General features: G+C 44.5%; 1 protein-coding gene across 1 annotated transcript in view; it reads right to left on the minus strand.

Annotated features, from left to right (window-relative positions):
* The window catches only part of LOC121846167 (prolactin receptor-like), a 42,429-nt gene that overhangs the window by 17,567 nt on the left and 1,938 nt on the right, over positions 1-22,924 (minus strand). Inside the window, exon 2 of the mRNA XM_042319402.1 lies at positions 970-1,082. Within this exon, the coding sequence (XP_042175336.1) occupies positions 970-1,082 (113 nt within the window). The remainder of the gene's footprint in view (positions 1-969; positions 1,083-22,924) is intronic.

A 22,924-nucleotide genomic window follows, 5' to 3' on the forward strand; every position in this document is an offset into this window, starting at 1 on the left:
AGAGATACACAGAGATTCACAGTGACACCCACAGAGATACAAACAGACACCCAAAGAGATATATAGACACACCCAAAGAGATACACAGAGATACACAGAGGCACCCACAGAGATACACAGAGACACCCAAAGAGATACACAGAGATACTCAGAGACACCCAAAGAGATACACAGAGACACCCAAAGAGATACACAGAGACACCCACAGAGATACACAGAGATACACAGACACCCAAATAGATATACAGAGACACCCAAAGAGATACACAGAGATACACAGAGACACCCAAAGAGATACACAGAGACACCCACAGAGATACACAGAGACACCCACAGAGATACACAGAGATTCACAGACACCCACAGAGATACACAGAGACACCCACAGAGAAACACAGAGATACATAGAGACACTGACAGAGATACACTGAGACACCCACAGAGACACCCAAAGAGATACACAGAGATTCACAGTGACACCCACAGAGATACAAACAGACACCCAAAGAGATACATAGAGACACCCAAAGAGATACACAGAGATACACAGAGATACACAGAGGCACCCACAGAGATACACAGAGATACTCAGAGACACCCAAAGAGATACACAGAGACACCCAAAGAGATACACAGAAACACCAACAGAGATACAGAGAGATACACAGAGACACCCAAAGAGATACAAACAGACACCCAAAGAGATACACAGAGACACCCAAAGAGATACACAGAGACACCCACAGAGATACACAGAGATTCACAGACACCCACAGAGACATCCACAGAGATACACAGAGACTCCCACAGAGATACACAGACACCCACAGAGATACACAGACACCCACAGAGATACACAGAGATTCACAGAGATACACAGAGACACCCACAGAGATACACAGAGACACCCACAGAGACAGTCTATCTAGTGGACTTTGAGGTCAGGGTGTAGTGGGCTGTGTGACTCACCGTCTCTGTGGTCATTGTCTGGCTGTAGAAGGTTCTGGGTCAGGGCACTGCATGCTACCCCGGGCAGGACAAGGACCAGCAGCCACAGCATCACACAGCTGTTCTTCAACGATCTGCCAACACACAGGCACGCACACACACACACACAGACTACAGTTACACATCTGACTGTGGGCACTTTAAGGACAGTTTTTGTGATTCTGAGGTGATTTCAGTGTTCCTAGTTTACTGTTTCAGTTGGTGGTGGACTGTTGGGGGTTGTTTGAGGCTGTTTGGAGGGTCATCTGGTGACACAGCAGTCAGAACATGGTGACACGTGTTCCAACAAAGCCCAGTAAAGTGTGAGCATTTGAGCCCTAGATATCAAGCCTTTCAGAACTATACTCAAAAGACAAATACTGCACCAAAAAAGCTTAACAGCTTAAAACGGACATCAAGAAAGACAAGAGATTTTCTCCAATCAACTCCCACCGGTCCCTATGTCATCAGTCATTGGGGATAATCGGATTTTTGATCTGTGGCTGAAGCAAGTCACCTGCCTCTCCTCCTCTAACCCCAGCCCCTGCCCCCGGCCTCTATCCCCAGACCCTGCCCCCGGCCTCTAACCCCAGCCCCTGCCCCCGGCCTCTAACCCCAGCCCCTTCCCCCGGCCTCTAACCCCAGCCCCTGCCCCCGCCTCTATCCCCAGCCCCCGGCCTCTATCTCCAGCCCCTGTCCCCGGCCTCTATCCCCAGCCTCTATCCCCAGCCCCTGTCCCCGGCCTCTATCCCCAGCCCCTGTCCCCGGCCTCTATCCCCAACCCCTGCCCTCGGCCTCTATCCCCAGCCCCTGCCCCCGGCCTCTATCCCCAGCCCCTGTCCCCGGCCTCTATCCCCAGCCCCTGCCCTCGGCCTCTATCCCCAGCCCCTGCCCCCGGCCTCTATCCCCAGTCCCTGCCCTCGGCCTCTATCCCCAGCCCCTGTCCCCGGCCTCTATCCCCAGCCCCTGTCCCCGGCCTCTATCCCCAGCCCCTGTCCCGGCCTCTATCCCAAGCCCCTGCCCCCGGCCTCTATCCCGAGCCCCTGCCCCCGGCCTCTATCCCCAGCTCCTGTCCCCGGCCTCTATCCCCAGCCTCCAGCCCCTGTCCCCGGCCTCTATACCAAGCCCCTGCCCTCGGCCTCTATCCCCAGCCCCTGCCCCCGGCCTCTATCCCCAGCCCCTGTCCCCGGCCTCTATCCCCAGCCCCTGCCCCCGGCCTCTATCCCCAGCCCCTGGCCTCGGTCTCTATCCCCAGCCCCTGCCCTCGGCCTCTATCCCCAGCCCCCGTTCTCTATCCCCAGCACCTGTTCCCGGCCTCTATCCCAAGCCCCTGCCCTCGGCCTCTATCCCCAGCCCCTGCCCCCGGCCTCTATCCCCAGCCCCTGTCCCCCGGCCTCTATCCCAAGCCCCTGCCCCCGGCCTCTATCCCCAGCCCCTGTCCCCGGCCTCTATCCCAAGCCCCTGCCCCCGGCCTCTATTCCAAGCCCCTGCCCCCGGCCTCTATCCCCAGCCCCTGTCCCCGGCCTCTATCCCCAGCCCCTGTCCCCGGCCTCTATCCCAAGCCCCTGCCCTCGGCCTCTATCCCCAGCCCCTGCCCCCGGTCTCTATCCCCAGCCCCTGTCCCCGGCCTCTATCCCAAGCCCCTGCCCTCGGGCCTCTATCCCCAGCCCCTGTCCCCGGCCTCTATCCCCAGAGCTACACACTTAGATAAAAGGCTTCCAAAAGGGTTGTTCGGCTGTCCCCATAGAATAAACCTTTTTTGTTCCAAATATAACGCTTTTTGGTTTCAGGTAGAATTATTTGGGGTTCTATGTAGAACCCTCTGTTTAAAGTGTTCTAAATGGCACTCAAAAGGGTTCTACCTGCAACCAAAAAGGGTTCTTCAAAGGGTTTTCCTATGGGGACAGCCGAAGAACCATTTCAAGAGTATACGTCACTGCTCAAACCCCTGATCCGCTCAGAGGCTGGTGCTTTTTGCCCCCGCCCACATCCATCACCAAGCAGCCCCTTCCTTTTCCCCCTCCTTCCCAAGCTGCCCCTTCCTTCTCCCCCTCCTTCCCAAGCTGCCCCTTCCTTCTCTCCCCCTCCTTCCCAAGCTGCCCCTTCCTTCTCCCCCTCCTTCCCAAGCTGCCCCTTCCTTTCCCCCTCCTTCCCAAGCTGCCCCTTCCTTTCCCCCTCCTTCCCAAGCTGCCCCTTCCTTTTCCCCCTCCTTCCCAAGCTGCCCCTTCCTTTCCCCCTCCTTCCCAAGCTGCCCCTTCCTTTTCCCCCTCCTTCCCAAGCTGCCCCTTCCTTTTCCCCCTCCTTCCCAAGCTGCCCCTTCCTTTTCCCCCTCCTTCCCAAGCTGCCCCTTCCTTCTCCCCCTCCTTCCCAAGCTGCCCCTTCCTTCTCCCCCTCCTTCCCAAGCTTCCCCTTCCTTCTCCCCCTCCTTCCCAAGCTTCCCCTTCCTTTTCCCCCTCTTTCCCAAGCTGCCCCTTCCTTCTCCCCCTCCTTCCCAAGCTGCCCTTTCCTTCTCCCCCTCCTTCCCAAGCTGCCCCTTCCTTCTCCCCCTCCTTCCCAAGCTGCCCCTTCCTTTTCCCCCTCCTTCCCAAGCTGCCCCTTCCTTTCCCCCTCCTTCCCAAGCTGCCCCTTCCTTCTCCCCCTCCTTCCCAAGCTGCCCCTTCCTTTTCCCCCTCCTTCCCAAGCTGCCCCTTCCTTTTCCCCCTCCTTCCCAAGCTGCCCCTTCCTTCTCCCCCTCCTTCCCAAGCTGCCCCTTCCTTTTCCCCCTCCTTCCCAAGCTTCCCCTTCCTTTCCCCCCCTCTTTCCCAAGCTGCCCCTTCCTTCTCCCCCTCCTTCCCAAGCTGCCCCTTCCTTCTCCCCCTCCTTCCCAAGCTGCCTCTTCCTTCTCCCCCTCCTTCCCAAGCTGCCCCTTCCTTTTCCCCCTCCTTCCCAAGCTGCCCCTTCCTTTGCCCCCTCCTTCCCAAGCTTCCCCCTCCTTCCCAAGCTGCCCCTTCCTTTTCCCCCTCCTTCCCAAGCTGCCCCTTCCTTTTCCCCCTCCTTCCCAAGCTGCCCCTTCCTTTTCCCCCTCCTTCCCAAGCTGCCCCTTCCTTCCCCCCCTCCTTCCCAAGCTTCCCCTTCCTTTTCCCCCTCTTTCCCAAGCTGCCCCTTCCTTTTCCCGCTCCTTCCCAAGCTGCCCCTTCCTTTTCCCCCTCCTTCACAAGCTGCAGCCTCACAGCTTGGGCTGCCCTCGGGAGCTGGAGGATAAGAAAGGATCGGCTGTCTCTCATTCTCTCAATTCATTCAAAGGGCTTTACTGGCCTGGGAAACATATGTTTACATAATAGATAATAAACAAACGTGAAATAAAGAATAAAAAAAAGAACGGTAAACATTGCACTCACAAAGGTTCCAAAAGAATAAAGACATTTCATATGTCATATTATGTCTATATACAGTGTTGTAACGATGTGCAAATAGTTAAAGTACAAAAGGGAAAATAAATAAACATAAACATGGTGCTGTATTTACAATGGTGTTTGTTCTTCACTGGTTGCTGTCAAGCCCGGATCTGTTTCACCTGTTCTTGTGATTGTCTCCACCCCCTCCAGGTGTGGCTTGTTTTCCCCAGTCTATTTATCCCTGTGTTTCCTGTCTCTCTGTGCCAGTTCATCTTGTATGTTTCCAAGTCACCAGCATTTTTCCCTTCTCCTGCTTTTTGCAATTCTCCTTTTTTTAGTCCTCCCAGTTTTGATCCTTGCCTGTTTCTGGACTTTGTACCCACCTGCCTGACCATTCTGCCTGCCTTGACCACGAGCCTGTCTGCCACTCTGTACCTGCCTGCCTGACCATTCTGCCTGCCTTGACCACGAGCCTGTCTGCCTTGACCACGAGCCTGTCTGCTACTCTGTACCTCCTGGACTCTGATCTGGTTTTGACCTTTTGCCTGTCCACGACCATTCTCTTGCCCAACCCTTTGGATTAATAAACATTTTAAGACTCCAACCATCTGCCTCCTGTGTCTTTATTTGGGTCTCGCCTTGTGCCTTGATAGTTGATAGAGGTCACACATCTTGCTGCTGTGATGGCACACTGTGGTATTTCACCCAATAGATATGGGAATTTATCAAAATTGTAATTGTTTTCAAATTCTTTGTGGGTCTGTGTAATCTGAGGGAAATATGGTCTCTCTATCTGGTCACCCTGTAACACCTTATGAGTGACAGCGACCTACAGCTAGTGTTCAGCCAACCATAGGGATGCACAATAACCCGCTACCCTGAAAGGGGAATCCTTTTCAAGAGAACCTGTTCATGCCCTCCTCTCTGCCGTGTGCTATGGGCTCTCCATGTCTTTTTGGTCAACTGATCAACTGACCACCTGACTCAACAGACCAATTAGTAAAGACAACAGTTACACTGTAAAAAAAATCCTGTGTCTGAATATTACTGTGCGTTATGACTGATTTATAAATATGTCTACTCATTGGCCACAAAGCCAATGGTTGGTTGAGTTGAACCTTGGAACAGTTGGATTTCATTCAAAAAGCATAGCTCTACCAGACACCAGTGTACTGTATTGCTACTGTATATATGAGTACCTCCACTTGACTGTGGTCCGGAGGGAGGCGCTCACATGAGGTTTGCATGGCGAAGTAGGTTAAAATGATGAACTATGTAGGGACTTAATGTCTGAGACGGCAGAACAGCATCCCAGACAACTGTCACAGGAACAGAACTAGCTCCTTGACCCTGTGCTATACACTGAGGGTACAAAACATTAGGAACACCTTCCTAATATTGAGTTGCACCCCCTTTTGCGCTCAGAACAGCCTCAATTTGTCAGAGCATGGACTCTACAAGGTGTTGAAAGCGTTCCACAGGGATGCTTTTGACTCTAATCCTTCCCACTGTTGTGTCAGATTGGCTGGATGTCCTTTGTGTGGTGGACCATTCTTGATACAAACGGGAAACTGTTCAGTGTTAAAAACCCAGCAGCGTGGCAGATCTTGACACACTCAAACCGGTGCGCCTGGCACCTACTACCATACCCCATTCAAAAAACACATATGTTTTGTCTTGTCCATTCCCCTCTGAATGGCACATGCACAATCCATGTCTCAATTGTCTTAAGGCTTAAAAATCCTCCCCTTCATCTACACTGACTGAAGTGGATTTAAAAAGTGACATCAATAAGGGATCATAGATTTCACCTGGATTCACCTGGTCAGTCTGTCATGGTGTCATGTGTGAAACGTGTGAAACAGCACAAATAAAAGCACTCACCTATTTATTTTGTATAATTGTTTATTCTAATTCTTTGCGGTAGGGAAGTTCCACAATTTCCTAGAGAGACTGGAAGAACTTTTCTGAGATTGGGTAACCTTTCCAATAGTTGCTTAGGCTACTGCAACTGTTTCAGTCTCCAGCCATCGATCATTGTCATCATATCTGCTAGCCTGCTTTCATGTCTGCCAGAGATTTCCACAGCAAGAAACATGAGCATTCTTCAACTGAATGGTACACGCCTGATGCCCTCAATTGCCCATCGTGCCCACTCCAATACCCTATAATTCTGTATTTCTTTCTGACTGTAATGTGTATACAGGTAGGCCAGAAAAGCTACATCACTGATTGGAAGATGAGTGGCAACCCTGATTAGAAGCACCTGCTACTCATCAGTTGCTCACTTTTGTTCCCTGCAAATGTGGTTCTCAACTCAAATAAAATTGTACCTACACACTGAAGAAGGCTGCAGAGCCAAAATGTCTGTGTACGCTATCCCAGATGCAGTGAAAATAATAACGAAAAGAAAAGGAAAATGAAGTAAGATTTATGAGAGATCTTTTTGCGTGCAGACACATTATACCTTTTGTTTGTCATTCTTCAACTTATGAAATTAGTTTTATTTGATCCCCTCAAAATCAGTCTGATGTTGGCTAGCGGTCCTTACCGCCGGTCCTTACCGCTAGCAGTCCAACTGATGTTGGCTAGCAGTCCTTACCGCTAGCAGTCCAACTGATGTTGGCTAGCGGTCCTTACCGCCGGTCCTTACCGCCGGTCCTTACCGCTAGCAGTCCAACTGATGTTGGCTAGCGATCCTTACCACCGGTCCTTACCGCTAGCAGTCCAACTGATGTTGGCTAGCAGTCCTTACCGCTAGCAGTCCAACTGATGTTGGCTAGCGGTCCTTACCGCCGGTCCTTACCGCCAGTCCTTAGCATTTCGCTACACTCGCATTAACATCTGCTAACCATGTGTATGTGACAAATAAATTTTTATTTGATTTGATTTGATTACGGCTAGCAGTCCAACTGATGTTGGTTAGCAGTCCTTACCGCCGGTCCTTACCGCTAGCAGTCCAACTGGTGTTGGCTAGCGGTCCTTACCGCCGGTCCTTACCGCTAGCAGTCCAACTGATGTTGGCTAGCGGTCCTTACCGCCGGTCCTTACCGCTAGCAGTCCAACTGATGTTGGCTAGCGGTCCTTACCGCCGGTCCTTACCGCTAGCAGTCCAACTGGTGTTGGCTAGCGGTCCTTACCGCCGGTCCTTACCGCTAGCAGTCCAACTGATGTTTGCTAGCGGTCCTTACCGCCGGTCCTTACCGCCGGTCCTTACTGCTAGCAGTCCAACTGATGTTGGCTAGCAGTCCTTACCGCCGGTCCTTACCGCTAGCAGTCTAACTGATGTTGGCTAGCGGTCCTTACCGCCGGTCCTTACCACTAGCGGTCCAACTGATGTTGGCTGTTTGACGTTTAACCGTGACATTTTGGAATGTTCAACTGAAATTGTAACTAAATAACATGTTTGCTGCAAATAGAACACTTCAGGGAACACTGGAAGTCTGCCAACATTCCATTAGAGCTCTTTGTCCTCAGACAAATCTCTGATGACATTTTGACCCACTAAAACTCTTTCAATGGCCCTCGCCTGAAGACTCCTCAAAATAGCCTCCTACTCAGAAACCTTTAATCTCTTTTTAGAACCCAGGTAGACAGTCTAGTGATGCAGTACTGTGACCCAAATACGGATCCTAAGGCATAGGGTCATGGCCCAGTGTCCAAGCCAATACACTACATATGTGCAACTGACATTGACATTTTGCTGTGCCATCACATAGGATGCTTAGTACACAGTGTATGTTGGAGTCAATTCCATCTTAACTTCTCATCCCCAGTTAACTCTACAAACGGCAGTTGAGGACAGTAATGAAAGACGCCTCATAGAGAATGATTGACCATTGCCACTACACTTTAAAACTCACTGGTAAACAGACTTAGCCTTATTCATCATGTCATTCAGCCTCTCTGAATAAGATAGAAGGAGTTGATATTGCCCACAGAGTATTATTTGCCTCTCTTTCACCAGAAGAGTTACTGGACTGTAAAGCTGCTCCACTTTGATGGAACATCTTGGTTTTTTTCATGTCCAGCAGCAAAAAAAAATAAGAGAAGTGGTCACCTTGGTACCAAGAGAAGGCTCTCCATGGTTACAAATGTAACTCTCTCTTGTGCAGTAACAACAGGGAGCCAACGTGTTCTCTTTTAGAGGTTTTGGCACATGGCTTATCTGATCTGGACAAAAGGCGATTGCTGGGTCACACAATTACACCTGGAGATTAAATCAATTTAACAGATGATTTTCCATGGACTTGGAAACAACTAATCCATTGTTCTACTTTCTCTCACTTACATAACAAACCAACATATTTTTTCTGAGATTAGTGAGGACTTTCAGATCCAGGGAATATAATAATAAAGCTGTAGGCTAGCTGGAAATATGGGATATAGGGACAATATGGGATATAGGGACAATATGGGATATATGACAATATGGGATATAGAGACAATATGGGATATAGGGACAATATGGGATATAGGGACAATATGGGATATAGAGACAATATGGGATATAGAGACAATATGGGATATAGAGACAATATGGGATATAGGACAATATGGGATATCGGGAAAATATGGGATATAGGGACAATATGGGATATAGGGACACTATGGGATATAGAGACAATATGGGATATAGGACAATATGGGATATAGGACAATATGGGATATCGGGAAAATATGGGATATAGAGACAATATGGGATATATAGGGACAATATGGGATATAGGGACACTATGGGATATAGAGACAATATGGGATATCGGGAAAATATGGGTTATAGAGACAATATGGGATATCGGGAAAATATGGGATATAGAGACAATATGGGATATCGGGAAAATATGGGATATAGGGACAATATGGGATATAGGACAATATTCTAAAATCACAGACCTGTCATTACTATAATGATGGTCCTTGAGGTTGGAGAAATCACAGACCTGTCATTACTATAATGATGGTCCTTGAGGTTGGAGAAATCACAGACCTGTCATTACTATAATGCATCTGACACGGAAAGCTGCTCAACGTCTTGCACTCGTTTAACCTCTAATCCAAAATAAAGATGCACACACAAACACAGTCTCTCGTGACAGGCTCGTCTCTCGTGACAGGTTCGTCTCTCGTGACAGGTTCGTCTCTCGTGACAGGCTCGTCTCTCATGACAGGCTGTTAGCATAGCTGGCCAGTGTTTACGTGAGATTTGGCTCACACGCTACAAAATGATAGCCTGCAAATGTCTACTGTTTTGAATGTGTATTTTGCTGCAAGGACTTTTTTGGTGAAAAGTATCAACTATATACATCAATATACGGTGCATTCGGAAAGTATTCAGAGCCCTTCCCTTTTTCAACATTTTGTTACGTTACAGCCTTATTCTAAAGTGGATTAAATAAAACATTTTCCTCATCAATCTACACACAATACCCCTAATGACAAAGCGAAAACAGGTTTTTAGAAATGTTTGCAAATCTATTAAACATATAAAACAGAAATACCTTATTTACATAAGTATTCAGACCCTTTGCTCTGAGCCTCAAAATTGAGCTCAGGTGCATCCAGTTTCCATGAATAATTCTTGAGATGTTTCTACAACTTGATTAGAGTCCACATGTGGTAAATTCCATTGATTGGACATGATTTAGAAGGCAAACACCTGTCTATATAAGGTCCCACAGTTGACAGTGCATGTCAGAGCAAAAACTAAGCCATTATGTCTAAGGAATTGTGCATAGAGTTCCGAGACGGGATTATGTTGAGGCAGAGATCTGGGGAAGAGTACCAAAAAATGTCTGCAGCATTGAATGTCCCAAAGAACGGACTGGCCTCCATCATTCTTAAATGGAAGAAGTATGGAACCACCAAGACTTTTCCTAGAGATGGCCGCCCGGCCTAACTGAGCAATCGGGGAGGTGACCAAGAACCCAATGGTCACACAGAGCTCCAGAGTTCCTCTTTGGAGATGGGAGAACCTTACAGAAGGACAACCATTTCTGAAGCACTCCACCAATCAGACCTTTATGGTAGAGTGGCTAGACAGAAGCCACTCCTCAGTAAAAGGCACATGACAGCCCGCTAGGAGTTTGCCAAAAGGCACCTAAGGGACTCTCAGACCCTGAGAAACAAGATTCTCTGGTCTGATAAAACCAAGATTGAACTCTGTGGCCTGAATGCCAAGTGTCCCATGCTCCTTTAACCTAGTTTGTATCTTCTCTCTGCTGACCCCTACGGGCTGTCTCCGCCTCTTTCCTCTTAAATTGCTCCCCAGGTACCAGGGCTGCCGAGTTTGAGGGGTGGACAGTCAGTTGGGGGACACGGGGCCACTACTAGGAGCCGGGACTGGTATCCTTTTTTTTGTTTTTGGGGAAATTTGAATTGTTTTGAATATGTTGGAGGATGTTGGGTTGCGGGTGGGACCCTCATTTTAAGGAGGGGGGTGTCACGGCTCCACCTCTGCATTGCAGGGGCGGTTCCTCCTGCAGGCAGAGGAGGGTCGTTAGTGATTGGAGTCACCTGGGATCAGAGTATTTAAACTGTCACTAATCACCTCTCTCTCTCTCCGCTCCTCCAGGTATGAACCTGTTTTGTTTGTTCTTTTGTAGTTTTGCATAGTTTTCACTCAGTCATTCACACACACAGATTCACGCATCCATGCACTTTACATACACCTTACATTATGATACTTCCACACCTCATTCCCTTTTCTTAGTTTAAAGTTAATAGTTTTGTTTACAATAAAGAACATTTTTTAATTGGCCTATACCTGTTGTTCGCGTCCCCTCATTTTTGCCACAGGCTATGAGCCGGCCTGTGACACTAGTGAAAAGCCAACTGTCCCGGTTGATATATTATCTAATATATATTTGAAAAACACCTTGATGATTGATTATAAAAAAAAGTTTGCCATGTTTCTGTCAACATTATGGATATAATTTGGAATTTTTGTCTGCGTTGTCGTGACCGCTATTTCCGGTGGATTCCTGGGCATAACGCACCAAACTAACGGAGGTATTTGGATATAAAAAAATATCTTTATGGAACAAAAGGAACATTTGCGGTCTAACTGGGAGTCTCGTGAGTGAAAACAGCTGAAGATCATCAAAGGTAAACGGTTAATTTGATTGCTTTTCTGATTTTCGTGACCAAGCTTCCTGATGCTAAGTGTACATAATCCTATGCTAGGCTATCGATAAACTTACACAAACGCTTGTATTGCTTTCACTGTAAAGCATCATTTCAAAATCTGAGACGACAGGGTGATTAACAAAAGGCTAAGCTGTGTTTTGCTATATTTCACTTGTGATTTCATGAATATGAATATTTTCTAGTAATATTTTATGACTGTTGTGCTATGCTATTCAGCGGTTGCTGATGACAAATATACCAGATCCGGGAGGGGTAGTTCTAAGAAGTTTTAAACAAGGTTGGAATGTGAAAATGAAATGGGGTATCAGTCTATTCGGTGACACCCACATTACACAACTGTGAAGAGTTTATGCAAATATTAGCGTTGTAGTTCTTATCGCAGGGCTGTGACTGTGTGAAATCACCTACCCAGTCAGCCTATTGTATGTATTGACATTCATATTGCACTGTACAGCTTTACCTAAGGATTGGGGATCAATGAAATGGGGTATCAGTCTACTCAATAGCCAGAGTTATCAGACTCCAAAACATTGAGGCAGTATTGTTTTTCCTCTGGAATAGTGTTCAATACACGTAGGTTGACAATAAATGTGGCTCAATTCACAGTTGTTTCAGAGTCCCGCAATAAGAGCTAATGTTCTCTGGGTGTCACTGAGTAGACTGATACTCCATGTCATTGATCCACAATCCATAGGTAAGGCTGTACAGTGAAATAAGTATGCCCCCAATGCAATTGGGTGTGATTTCAACAGATTTTTGTCAAATTAACTAATTATTGTATTTTGTTGATTTTATATAACAACATTCCAACCTCGTTTAGCATCTAATCAATTATGGCATAATTCTACTATTTGTATTAATTTGCATCACTGTTAATGACATACTTTTATTTTGAAGGCTAACCGAAAAGTCCACTATTGTGGCTAATCCTTATTGTGGCTAGCTTCACATAGATGGGTCCGCCCACTATTAATCAAATAAGAACTGTCTTATAAATGAGGGTTATTTTAGATGATGACACCTAGCTATATAGTTAGCTAGCTAACTATAGCTACTGAAACAGATGATGTCATTTTTCTATGTTTTTGGGGAAGAACATTGTTTGCACCCATGAGCTAGCTAGCTTTTTTTTATGACCATCACTGTAGGTGCGCGAGACAACTTTACCAGCCTCATAGCATACGTATCGATGAATCGTTGTGACATATGAAATATGAGTGATAGTGTAATCAATGTGTAGTAACTACGTAAGAAATGAATGAACGTGCTAAATTATTATGTGATGTGCAGTCATATTCAGGTCCTGATTGGTCAACAAGCTTATTTGGCACGTCAAATAGTGTTATTTGACTCATCAAATAGTGTTATTGACACGCAAAGACCCAAACGGTGTTCCATAGAAATCCTGGTTGAGAATGAAATGACTGAAGAAATGAACAACGAAACAGCACAGCAAGTAAGTGAAAGAAATAGGTTTTGATGATGTTTTACAGGTAATGGGGACATACATAAATGCCAACAAAATAACTTTTTGGTCAGTGTGTGTATGTAACCTTTATTTAACTAGGCTAGTCAGTTAAGAACAAATTCTTATGACGGCCTACCCCGGCCAAACCTGGACGACGCTGGGCCAATTGTGCGCCGCCCCATGGGACTCCCAATCACGGCCGGATGTGACACAGCTTGGATTCGAACCAAGGACTGTAGTGACGCCTCTTGCACTGAGATGCAGTGCTTTAAACTGCTACGTCCATGTGTGTGTGTGTTAACTATTTAACTGTACTAGAATGCTTAAAAGGCCCCTGAAATGTTAAATATCGGTTATCGGTATCGGGTTTTTTTTGGCAAGGAAAATATCAGCCAAAAATGTCATATCGGTGCATCACTAGTACTGAGTGAAAGGGTAAGAATACTTATGTAAATGTGACATTTCTGTTTTTGATTTTTAATCAATTTGCTAAAATTTCTAATAACCAGTTTTGCTTTGTCATGATGGGGTATTGTGTTATGATTGATGAGGGGGGGGGGGACTATTGTCCCTCAGTCAAGTATTGAATTTCAAGCACAGATTCAACTACAAAGACCAGGGAGCTTTCAAAAGCCTCATAAAGAAGGGCAGTGATTGGTAGATGGGTAACAATAGCAAATCAGACTTTGAATATCTCTTTAATCATGGTCAAGTTAATAATTATGCTGTGGATGATGTATTAAACCCCCGTCCTTCTGAACTGAGATGCAGGACAGGAATTAAACTGATCAGGGATGTTACCATGAGGCCATTGGTGATTTTAAAACAGTTACAGAGTTCAATGGATGTGATGGGAGAAAACTGAGGATGGATTAACAACATTGTAGTGACTCCACGATAATTACTTAAATGACAGTGAAAATAATACAAATATACAGAAAAAAAGATTCTAAGTAAGGCATCTTGTATGCAACAAGGCACTAAAGTAATACTGCAAACAAACAAAAAATGCTGCAAAGGAATACACTTTTTGGTCTGAATGCAAATCCTTATGTTTGGGGCAAATCCAACACAAAACATCAAAACATTTCAGGATAAAAATAAACAGGATGGAGCTAAGTACAGGCAAAATCCTACAGAAAAACCTGGTTCAGTCTGATTTACACCAGACACAGAATTCACCTTTCAGAAAGACAATAACCTACAACACAAAGCCAAATCTACACTGGAGTTGCTTATTAAAGAAGACTGTAAATGTTACTGCGTTACAGTTTTGCCTTAAATCTGTTTAAAAAAAACGTACTTTTGCAAAGCACTGTACATGTGGTTCTATTTTGTTTATAATAACCCTGCTGTCTGTCTGTCTCCCTGTGTTTCTGTTTCTGGAAGGCCAGGGATTTACACAACGTGCTGACAGCTGAGGGAATATCCTTGGAGCCTGGCTGCACGTGACACTAAAGCTCTTGTAAAGTCCCTCTCCCTTTCTCTCCTTTCTCCCTCTCTTTTTTTCACACATTTATCTCACACTCTGTCCATGATAAGGCCCCAGCTCAAAGTCCCCCTGCACATGCCATTCAGAACTCGGTGACCTCTGAACTGCAGGGTATTTGGTGTTTTATAAGTGATGATGTAATGTGATCAGATGGCTGGAGAGGAGGAACACGATCATCTAAGATAAATGTGTGAAAACAGACATACCACCTAGTGGAACAGGGCCATCGGCCAAATACTGGTAAAGAAGAGTGGGACCCGTTGTATTAGGGGTTGGGTGAGGCAAGAGCAACCTAATGTCTAGTAATCTGATCATTGGCAAATGAGTGAAGGAGTAGATGTTCTATTGGGCTTTTGATACAATCATTTCAGGTCTCCCTCGTAAAAGACTAGCCTGACTTCAATGGGACTTACTGGATAAATAAATAAAAAGCCAATAATGGTTATAAATACTAGCATGGCCAGTGGCCACCTGCCAAACCCCTGAGATACAGACAGTATCATCATATCATTATTATCTCTGTCATATTATTATTATCATCTCACGCTGTTCTTTTGTTATTGTAAATTAGTATCAAGTTCAAGACACTTGACCCTCTGGGCTCTTTAGTCATCCTAAACCTGTTATGATGACTAGGCCGGTCTTACATGTGGATATGGGTTGAAGTGAGGTCCTCTATGTGTACTGATGCACCACCTGGAGCACACTGTAATTCTGTCTCTCTGGCCTCTAGGTACAATCTCGAACGTAGTTTGTGGATCTATTTTCAAATTACTGGCTCAGTAAAGGTGCCCTATGGGTAGGAGGGAGTTCTATAGGTAGTCATTATGATAATATTATGATAATACCTGGCTGACAGATAAACCGTCCATATTGTACTCAGTTCACACATGCAGTATGTATCAGAGACACTGAGAAGGCGGAGGAGAGGGGATCAGAACCCATGACAACGCCAGAGCCTAGCACTGACACAAACACACACACACACACACACACACACACACACACAGTGTGTTAGCTGTAGTCATGCCGACATATCTAATGAAGCAGAGCTTTTCTGTTAGCTGCTCCTCATGGGGCCGGGGACGGCTAATTCATCAATATTCTATTCTCCCATTTAGTCATCTTCTTCTCTGCTAATAATTTTTCTCCATGGATTTTGACTATTTCATAAGGATAATTTTTTTATTTAAGTTTCTATCAATATTATTATTTAACAAAAATCTTAGTTATTTGTTCAATTATTTGTTATTTTAACATTATGTTTACCCATGTGTGTGTTCAAACAGATTCATGAATCAATAAAGAATTAAAGAATTAGGCGACAAAGATTTATGAATCCAAACTCTCCAACATGGCTCTGGTCTCAGCAACAGGTTGTAATCCAGACCAAAGATGCCTGGAGGGGTTTTTCTCCCTTATGTTTACCCCAGATCACCTTTAACATTTTTATCGGCCATACTGAATTCAAACCAATTAAAAATTGGATTATTAAACCACTGTGTGGTTGAAGATGCATCAGGCATACCAGCTGAATCAAAGTGTCAACAGGAAAACATGGAGACTTTCCTATAGCTGCAGTGGACCAAGTCATACTGAACAACTGTGAGATGGTCGGTTCTGCTGACTTTTTAAGAGGTAAATGAATGACTATTAAATTATGCTGACACCAATCTAAAATATAATCTATCCACCCAGAAATCATCCAAGTCACATATTGGCCCATTTGATCAGAAAGGTGTGCTATTTAGCAATAAGCATTATCACCTGTAGCCCAACTGATGCAGCATATTGTCAATAAAGAAATAGACTGAAGCATAGTGTCAATAAAGAAATAGGCTGAACCATATTGTCAATAAAGAAATAGACTGAAGCATAGGGTTGATAAAGAAATAGGCTGAAGCATAGGGTTGATAAAGAAATAGACTGAAGCATAGGGTTGATAAAGAAATAGACTGAAGCATAGGGTTGATAAAGAAATAGGCTGAAGCATAGGGTTGATAAAGAAATAGGCTGAAGGATAGGGTTGATAAAGAAATAGGCTGAAGCATAGCGTTGATAAAGAAATAGACTGAAGCATAGGTTGATAAAGAAATAGGCTGAAGCATAGGGTTGATAAAGAAATAGACTGAAGCATAGGGTTGATAAAGGAATAGACTGAACCATAGGGTTGATAAAGAAATAGACTGAAGGATAGGGTTGATAAAGGAATAGGCTGAAGCATAGGGTTGATAAAGAAATAGGCTGAAGTATAGGGTTGATAAAGAAATAGACTGAAGCATAGCATTGATAAAGAAATAGACTGAAGGATAGGGTTGATAAAGAAATAGACTGAAGCATAGGGTTGATAAAGAAATAGGCTGAAGCATAGGGTTGATAAAGAAATAGACTGAAGCATAGGGTTGATAAAGAAATAGACTGAACCATAGGGTTGATAAAGAAATAGACTGAACCATACTGGCAAAAAGAAATAGGCTGAAGCATAGGGTTGATAAAGAAATAGGCTGAAGCATAGGGTTGATAAAGAAATAGACTGAAGCATAGGGTTGATAAAGAAATAGACTGAACCATAGGGTTGATAAAGAAATAGACTGAACCATAGGGTTGATAAAGAAATAGACTGAAGCATAGGGTTGATAAAGAAATAGACTGAACCATAGGGTTGATAAAGAAATAGGCTGAAGCATAGGGTTGATAAAGAAATAGACTGAAGCATAGGGTTGATAAAGAAATAGACTGAACCATAGGGTTGATAAAGAAATAGACTGAAGCATAGGTTGATAGAGAAATAGACTGAACCATAGGGTTGATAGAGAAATAGACTGAACCATAGGGTTGATAAAGAAATAGACTGAACCATACTGCCAAAAAGAAATAGGCTGAAGCATAGGGTTGATAAAGAAATAGGCTGAAGCATAGGGTTGATAAAGAAATAGACTGAAGCATAGGGTTGCCTATCTGCATTTACACTATTAGGCTAATCATGACCTAGATCACAAACTCTAAACAATATCTAAGGTCTATCTGCTCCTAGACCTTAGTGCTGCTTTTGATACCATCGATCACCACATTCTTTTGGAGAGATTGGAAACCCAAATTGGTCTACACGGACAAGTTCTGGCCTGGTTTAGATCTTATCTGTCGGAAAGATATCAGTTTGTCTCTGTGAATGGTTTGTCCTCTGACAAATCAACTGTAAATTTCGGTGTTCCTCAAGGTTCCGTTTTGGGACCACTATTGTTTTCACTATATATTTTACCTCTTGGGGATGTTATTCGAAAACATAATGTTAACTTTCACTGCTATGCGGATGACACACAGCTGTACATTTCAATGAAACATGGTGAAGCCCCAAAATTGCCCTTGCTAGAAGCATGTGTTTCAGACATAAGGAAGTGGATGGCTGCAAACGTTCTACTTTTAAACTCGGACAAAACAGAGATGCTTGTTCTAGGTCCCAAGAAACAAAGAGATCTTCTGTTGAATCTGACAATTAATCTTAATGGTTGTACAGTCGTCTCAAATAAAACTGTGAAGGACCTCGGCGTTACTCTGGACCCTGATCTCTCTTTTGAAGAACATATCAAGACCATTTCAAGGACAGCTTTTTTCCATCTATGTAACATTGCAAAAATCAGAAACTTTCTGTCCAAAAATGATACAGAAAAATTAATCCATGCTTTTGTCACTTCTAGGTTAGACTACTGCAATGCTCTACTTTCCGGCTACCCGGATAAAGCACTAAATAAACTTCAGTTAGTGCTAAATACGGCTGCTAGAATCCTGACTAGAACCAAAAAATGTAATCATATTACTCCAGTGCTAGCCTCTCTACACTGGCTTCCTGTCAAAGCAAGGGCTGATTTCAAGGTTTTACTGCTAACCTACAAAGCATTACATGGGCTTGCTCCTATCTATCTCTCTGATTTGGTCCTGCCGTACATACCTACACGTACGCTACGGTCACAAGACGCAGGCCTCCTAATTGTCCCTAGAATTTCTAAGCAAACAGCTGGAGGCAGGGCTTTCTCCTATAGAGCTCCATTTTTATGGAACGGTCTGCCTACCCATGTCAGAGACGCAAACTCGGTCTCAACCTTTAAGTCTTTACTGAAGACTCATCTCTTCAGTGGGTCATATGATTGAGTGTAGTCTGGCCCAGGACTGGGAAGGTGAACGGAAAGGCTCTGGAGCAACGAACCGCCCTTGCTGTCTCTGCCTGGTTGGTTTCCCTCTTTCCACTGGGATTCTCTGCCTCTAACCCTATTACAGGGGCTGAGTCACTGGCTTACTGGGGCTCTCTCATGCCGTCCCTGGAAGGGGTGCATCACCTGAGTGGGTTGATTCACTGATGTGGTCATCCTCTCTGGGTTGGCGCCCCCCCTTGGGTTGTGCCATGGCGGAGATCTTTGTGGGCTATACTCAGCCTTGTCTCAGGATGGTAAGTTGGTGGTTGAAGATATCCCTCTAGTGGTGTGGGGGCTGTGCTTTGGCAAAGTGGGTGGGGTTATATCCTTCCTGTTTGGCCCTGTCCGGGGTGTCCTCGGATGGGGCCACAGTGTCTCCTGACCCTTCCTGTCTCAGCCTCCAGTATTTATGCTGCAGTAGTTTATGTGTCGGGGGGCTAGGGTCAGTTTGTTATATCTGGAGTACTTCTCCTGTCCTATTCGGTGTCCTGTGTGAATCTAAGTGTGCGTTCTCTAATTCTCTCCTTCTCTCTTTCTTTCTCTCTCTCGGAGGACCTGAGCCCTAGGACCATGCCCCAGGACTACCTGACATGATGACTCCTTGCTGTCCCCAGTCCACCTGACCGTGCTGCTGCTCCAGTTTCAACTGTTCTGCCTTATTATTATTCGACCATGCTGGTCATTTATGAACATTTGAACATCTTGGCCATGTTCTGTTATAATCTCCACCCGGCACAGCCAGAAAAGGACTGGCCACCCCACATAGCCTGGTTCCTCTCTAGGTTTCTTCCTAGGTTTTGGCCTTTCTAGGGAGTTTTTCCTAGCCACCGTGCTTCTACACCTGCATTGCTTGCTGTTTGGGGTTTTAGGCTGGGTTTCTGTACAGCACTTTGAGATATCAGCTGATGTACGAAGGACTATATAAATAAATTTGATTTGATTTGATCTTGCTAAAAGTTTGCAATATATTGATGACTTCAATGTCACAAATAAACTCTGGTTTAAACACTATAATGTAGTGTTACACTTAACCCCAGTCTTCCTTACAGTATGTGTTCATGGTGAATCGTGGAGCCTAAATCATGTTGCCTCTAAAAGCTCTGGTGCAGCTTGCTCAGATCGCTCATAGATGTAGGCGTGATACTCCACTTTTAACAATGGCCATTAAAACGGCTTTCAAATGTGTTTTTCTCGGGGGGTTACAGCGGCTCTGTTGAGCTCTGTCAATATAGGTGGAAGCCAAATCGATATGGTACGAAGGGATTTCACAGCTCACTGAGGCATGTGGATCAGCCAGCAAGCAGCCAGTGCCCAGTACGCATACTGGTCTGGGTCAGAGAGCTGCACTGAACCAGTAAACACACACGCACGCACGTGCCACAGGTTGCATATACACACTGATAGCTAGGCACACACTCAAACTAATGCTAAAGCCCAACAAAAAAAGGCATATGGGCACACACACACCAAAGCACACACTCCCTGCAGAGCTAACTAACACAGTGCGCTGACACGTGATTAACCAGAGAAGCACTGCAGTCTTCTGCCATTAATTAGACACCTACTAATTCATTCAGAGCCACACACTGCTTCACAAAGGAACTACTGAGATAAACACACCTCCATGGCCACCCAGCAGCCTGGCATAACTCATTTGTAAACAACAACAATAAAGAAATACAAGATTGTTATCCCTCCTCTGGTTATTGACATTTTATTTGTAAATGTCAGAAATTCGGGAAGCAACAACCATTCTTCCACAAGACCAAGGAGAGGAATCAGCTCAGCTGTCAGTCTTGATCAAATCCCCAAAATGCCCATGTTTAGTTCCTTGTTAAATCTTATTCATGATATTCATTCTGAAAAACACAAGGCTAAAAGAGTAAAAGGTTTGACTCCATTACCATGTAAATACTAAGCAGAATAATTACAAATACAAATGGCATTACAATGTTTGTTACTATTACTGCAGGGTTCCCCAACTAGCACGGTTTTATTTGGCCCCCCAAGTTTTCTGAGCAAAAATAAGATTTTTTTTTTTTTTTTTAAATGTTCATTGTCATTGTCGGACATAAAAGACTTCAAAAACACCAGGAAATCAGCTTCAATTGATTTTAATTTTGGAAATCTGTTCCCAAGTATTCCCACGCATAATAAAGAGGCATGATTGTATAGAAATGTAAGCAAGGTTTGAAATGATTATTTTTCAGTCAAATATTATATCTGTTTGGGATTCTTGCAGTCAATTTCCAGTCTACAATTGATCTATAATTATGTTCTGGCTCTCCGACCATCCGCTCAAGAAATAAATCATCTCGCGGCTCGATCTAGTTGATGATCCCTGCTATACTGCTATAAACGCTTGACTCCATTACCATGTAAATACTAAGCAGAATAAATACAAATACAAATGTCATTATAATGTTGTTACTATAGTATACTGTGTACGCAGATACAGTATTTATAAGATCAGTTATCATCGTTTCCTCCTTGGCACTTAATTGACCAATCAATGTCATGGGTTGGCTGGAGAATGCACATACATCCAATCAATCAGCACCCAATCAATCCAATCAAATAAGCTCCTATCTGGACAGCAATTGGCTATTTCAATGCTTCAGATGGTACAGAACGGAGTAGGCCGACCACATACAGACCTGATGCCTGTTATCACTCCTGCATTACACCTGATATGTCCAGCCAATGCATTAGTTCAATTAAGAACCAATGCTATCAGGCATTCACTTTCATGTCAGCCACACAGATTTTCTTTCAGCCATCAAACCTATGAGGTGTTGTACTGACTCAAACAATGTTTGAAGGGAAAATGGCAAGTTCAATTTACAGTGGCTCTGAAGAGATTTGTCAATAGAATTTCAATCAATCAAACTATTGATTGATTGATCAATTGATTGATACAGAAAGTTGCTCCTTTGGAAGGTCAGCAAGTGTTTTACAGTCCAGATAAGTCTCTGACCTAAACAACGGTAATCCCAAGACACCCTCAAAGCCTTTACATGCTCACACACATGCAGGACAAGGAGTATGTTATTGGCCTTGTAACAACAATGTAATGTTAGTGTCTGTGCATTAGTTTTAGTATTCATATGTAGACTCCTTTTTTGACCATGTAACCTGAATAGAAAAAGTGTGTGTGTGTGTATGTACGAGTATACTGTGTATCCTCTGTATATATATGTGTACGTGTATACTGTGTATCCTCTGTATATATATGTGTATGTGTATATTGTGTACGTGTATATATGTACAGTATGTTTAAACATGCATATTCACACGTTTACTTTCCCATTTTGCTCATGCAAAAACAATCAGTGATCAAAACCCCCATATCATTGTAACTAGAGGAGACAGCAGCACATCATCAGAAGCCAGTTCCAAATATTACAATTGACGATTGCGTGATGTGCAACACATTTTCCCACTGTTTACTTACACACATTGGTTGAATGATCATTTCCTCCTCGGTCCTCACTGACAGAGAAAGAGTCAGGACATCAGCCTCATCAGTCCTACAGTAGACCAGTAGCTATTCTTCACACACTTCAGGTCTGTTTGGATCCGGCAAAAGGACTCTGTCATGGCCGACTCTTTCACTTGAGCTGCCGTTAGCTCAGACCAGAAGGTCTGGAGAGGTACATTACACGCAGCTATCTTTGGCCTTCTCCTGACTGCCATGGCTGACCTACAGCTGGTGAGGTTTAGCACACCAGTGTGTGTGTCTACGTACTAGCACAGAGCTCTGGATTGACCCATTCTCTATCCACCTGGTTTCTGAGAAACCACAGCCCATAGCACGGTGACAGCCCCCCCGGGCAGCGTACTAACACAGGCAGGCAGACAGAGGCACGGAGGAATTCCATCGGCATAACAGAGGCACTTGGGGTCACTGATGCTGACAGAGTAGGCCTCCTTATCAAGTGGGTAGATAGATCGACACACATACACTAGCATTCCGATGCACATATTTTTTGTCCAATTGAATATGTATATTCACACACACGGACGGACGGATGGACAAACGCATACACACACACACACACACACACACACACATACACACAAACATGATCTATACTCACTCAATACATAAACCTTGGAACAACTTATTTTTCTCCTTATTTTACTGAATCAGTTATGTATTAACAGCTGTAAGGCTTCTTGATCACAATCACCCTTTGTGATTAAACAGACACCCTTATCATATGCTACATGTTTTATTAACAGGCTATGATATGGAGATAAGTAT

The sequence above is a fragment of the Oncorhynchus tshawytscha genome, unplaced genomic scaffold (genome assembly GCF_018296145.1).
Source record: "Oncorhynchus tshawytscha isolate Ot180627B unplaced genomic scaffold, Otsh_v2.0 Un_scaffold_4246_pilon_pilon, whole genome shotgun sequence".
NCBI classification, from domain to species: Eukaryota; Metazoa; Chordata; class Actinopteri; order Salmoniformes; family Salmonidae; genus Oncorhynchus; species Oncorhynchus tshawytscha.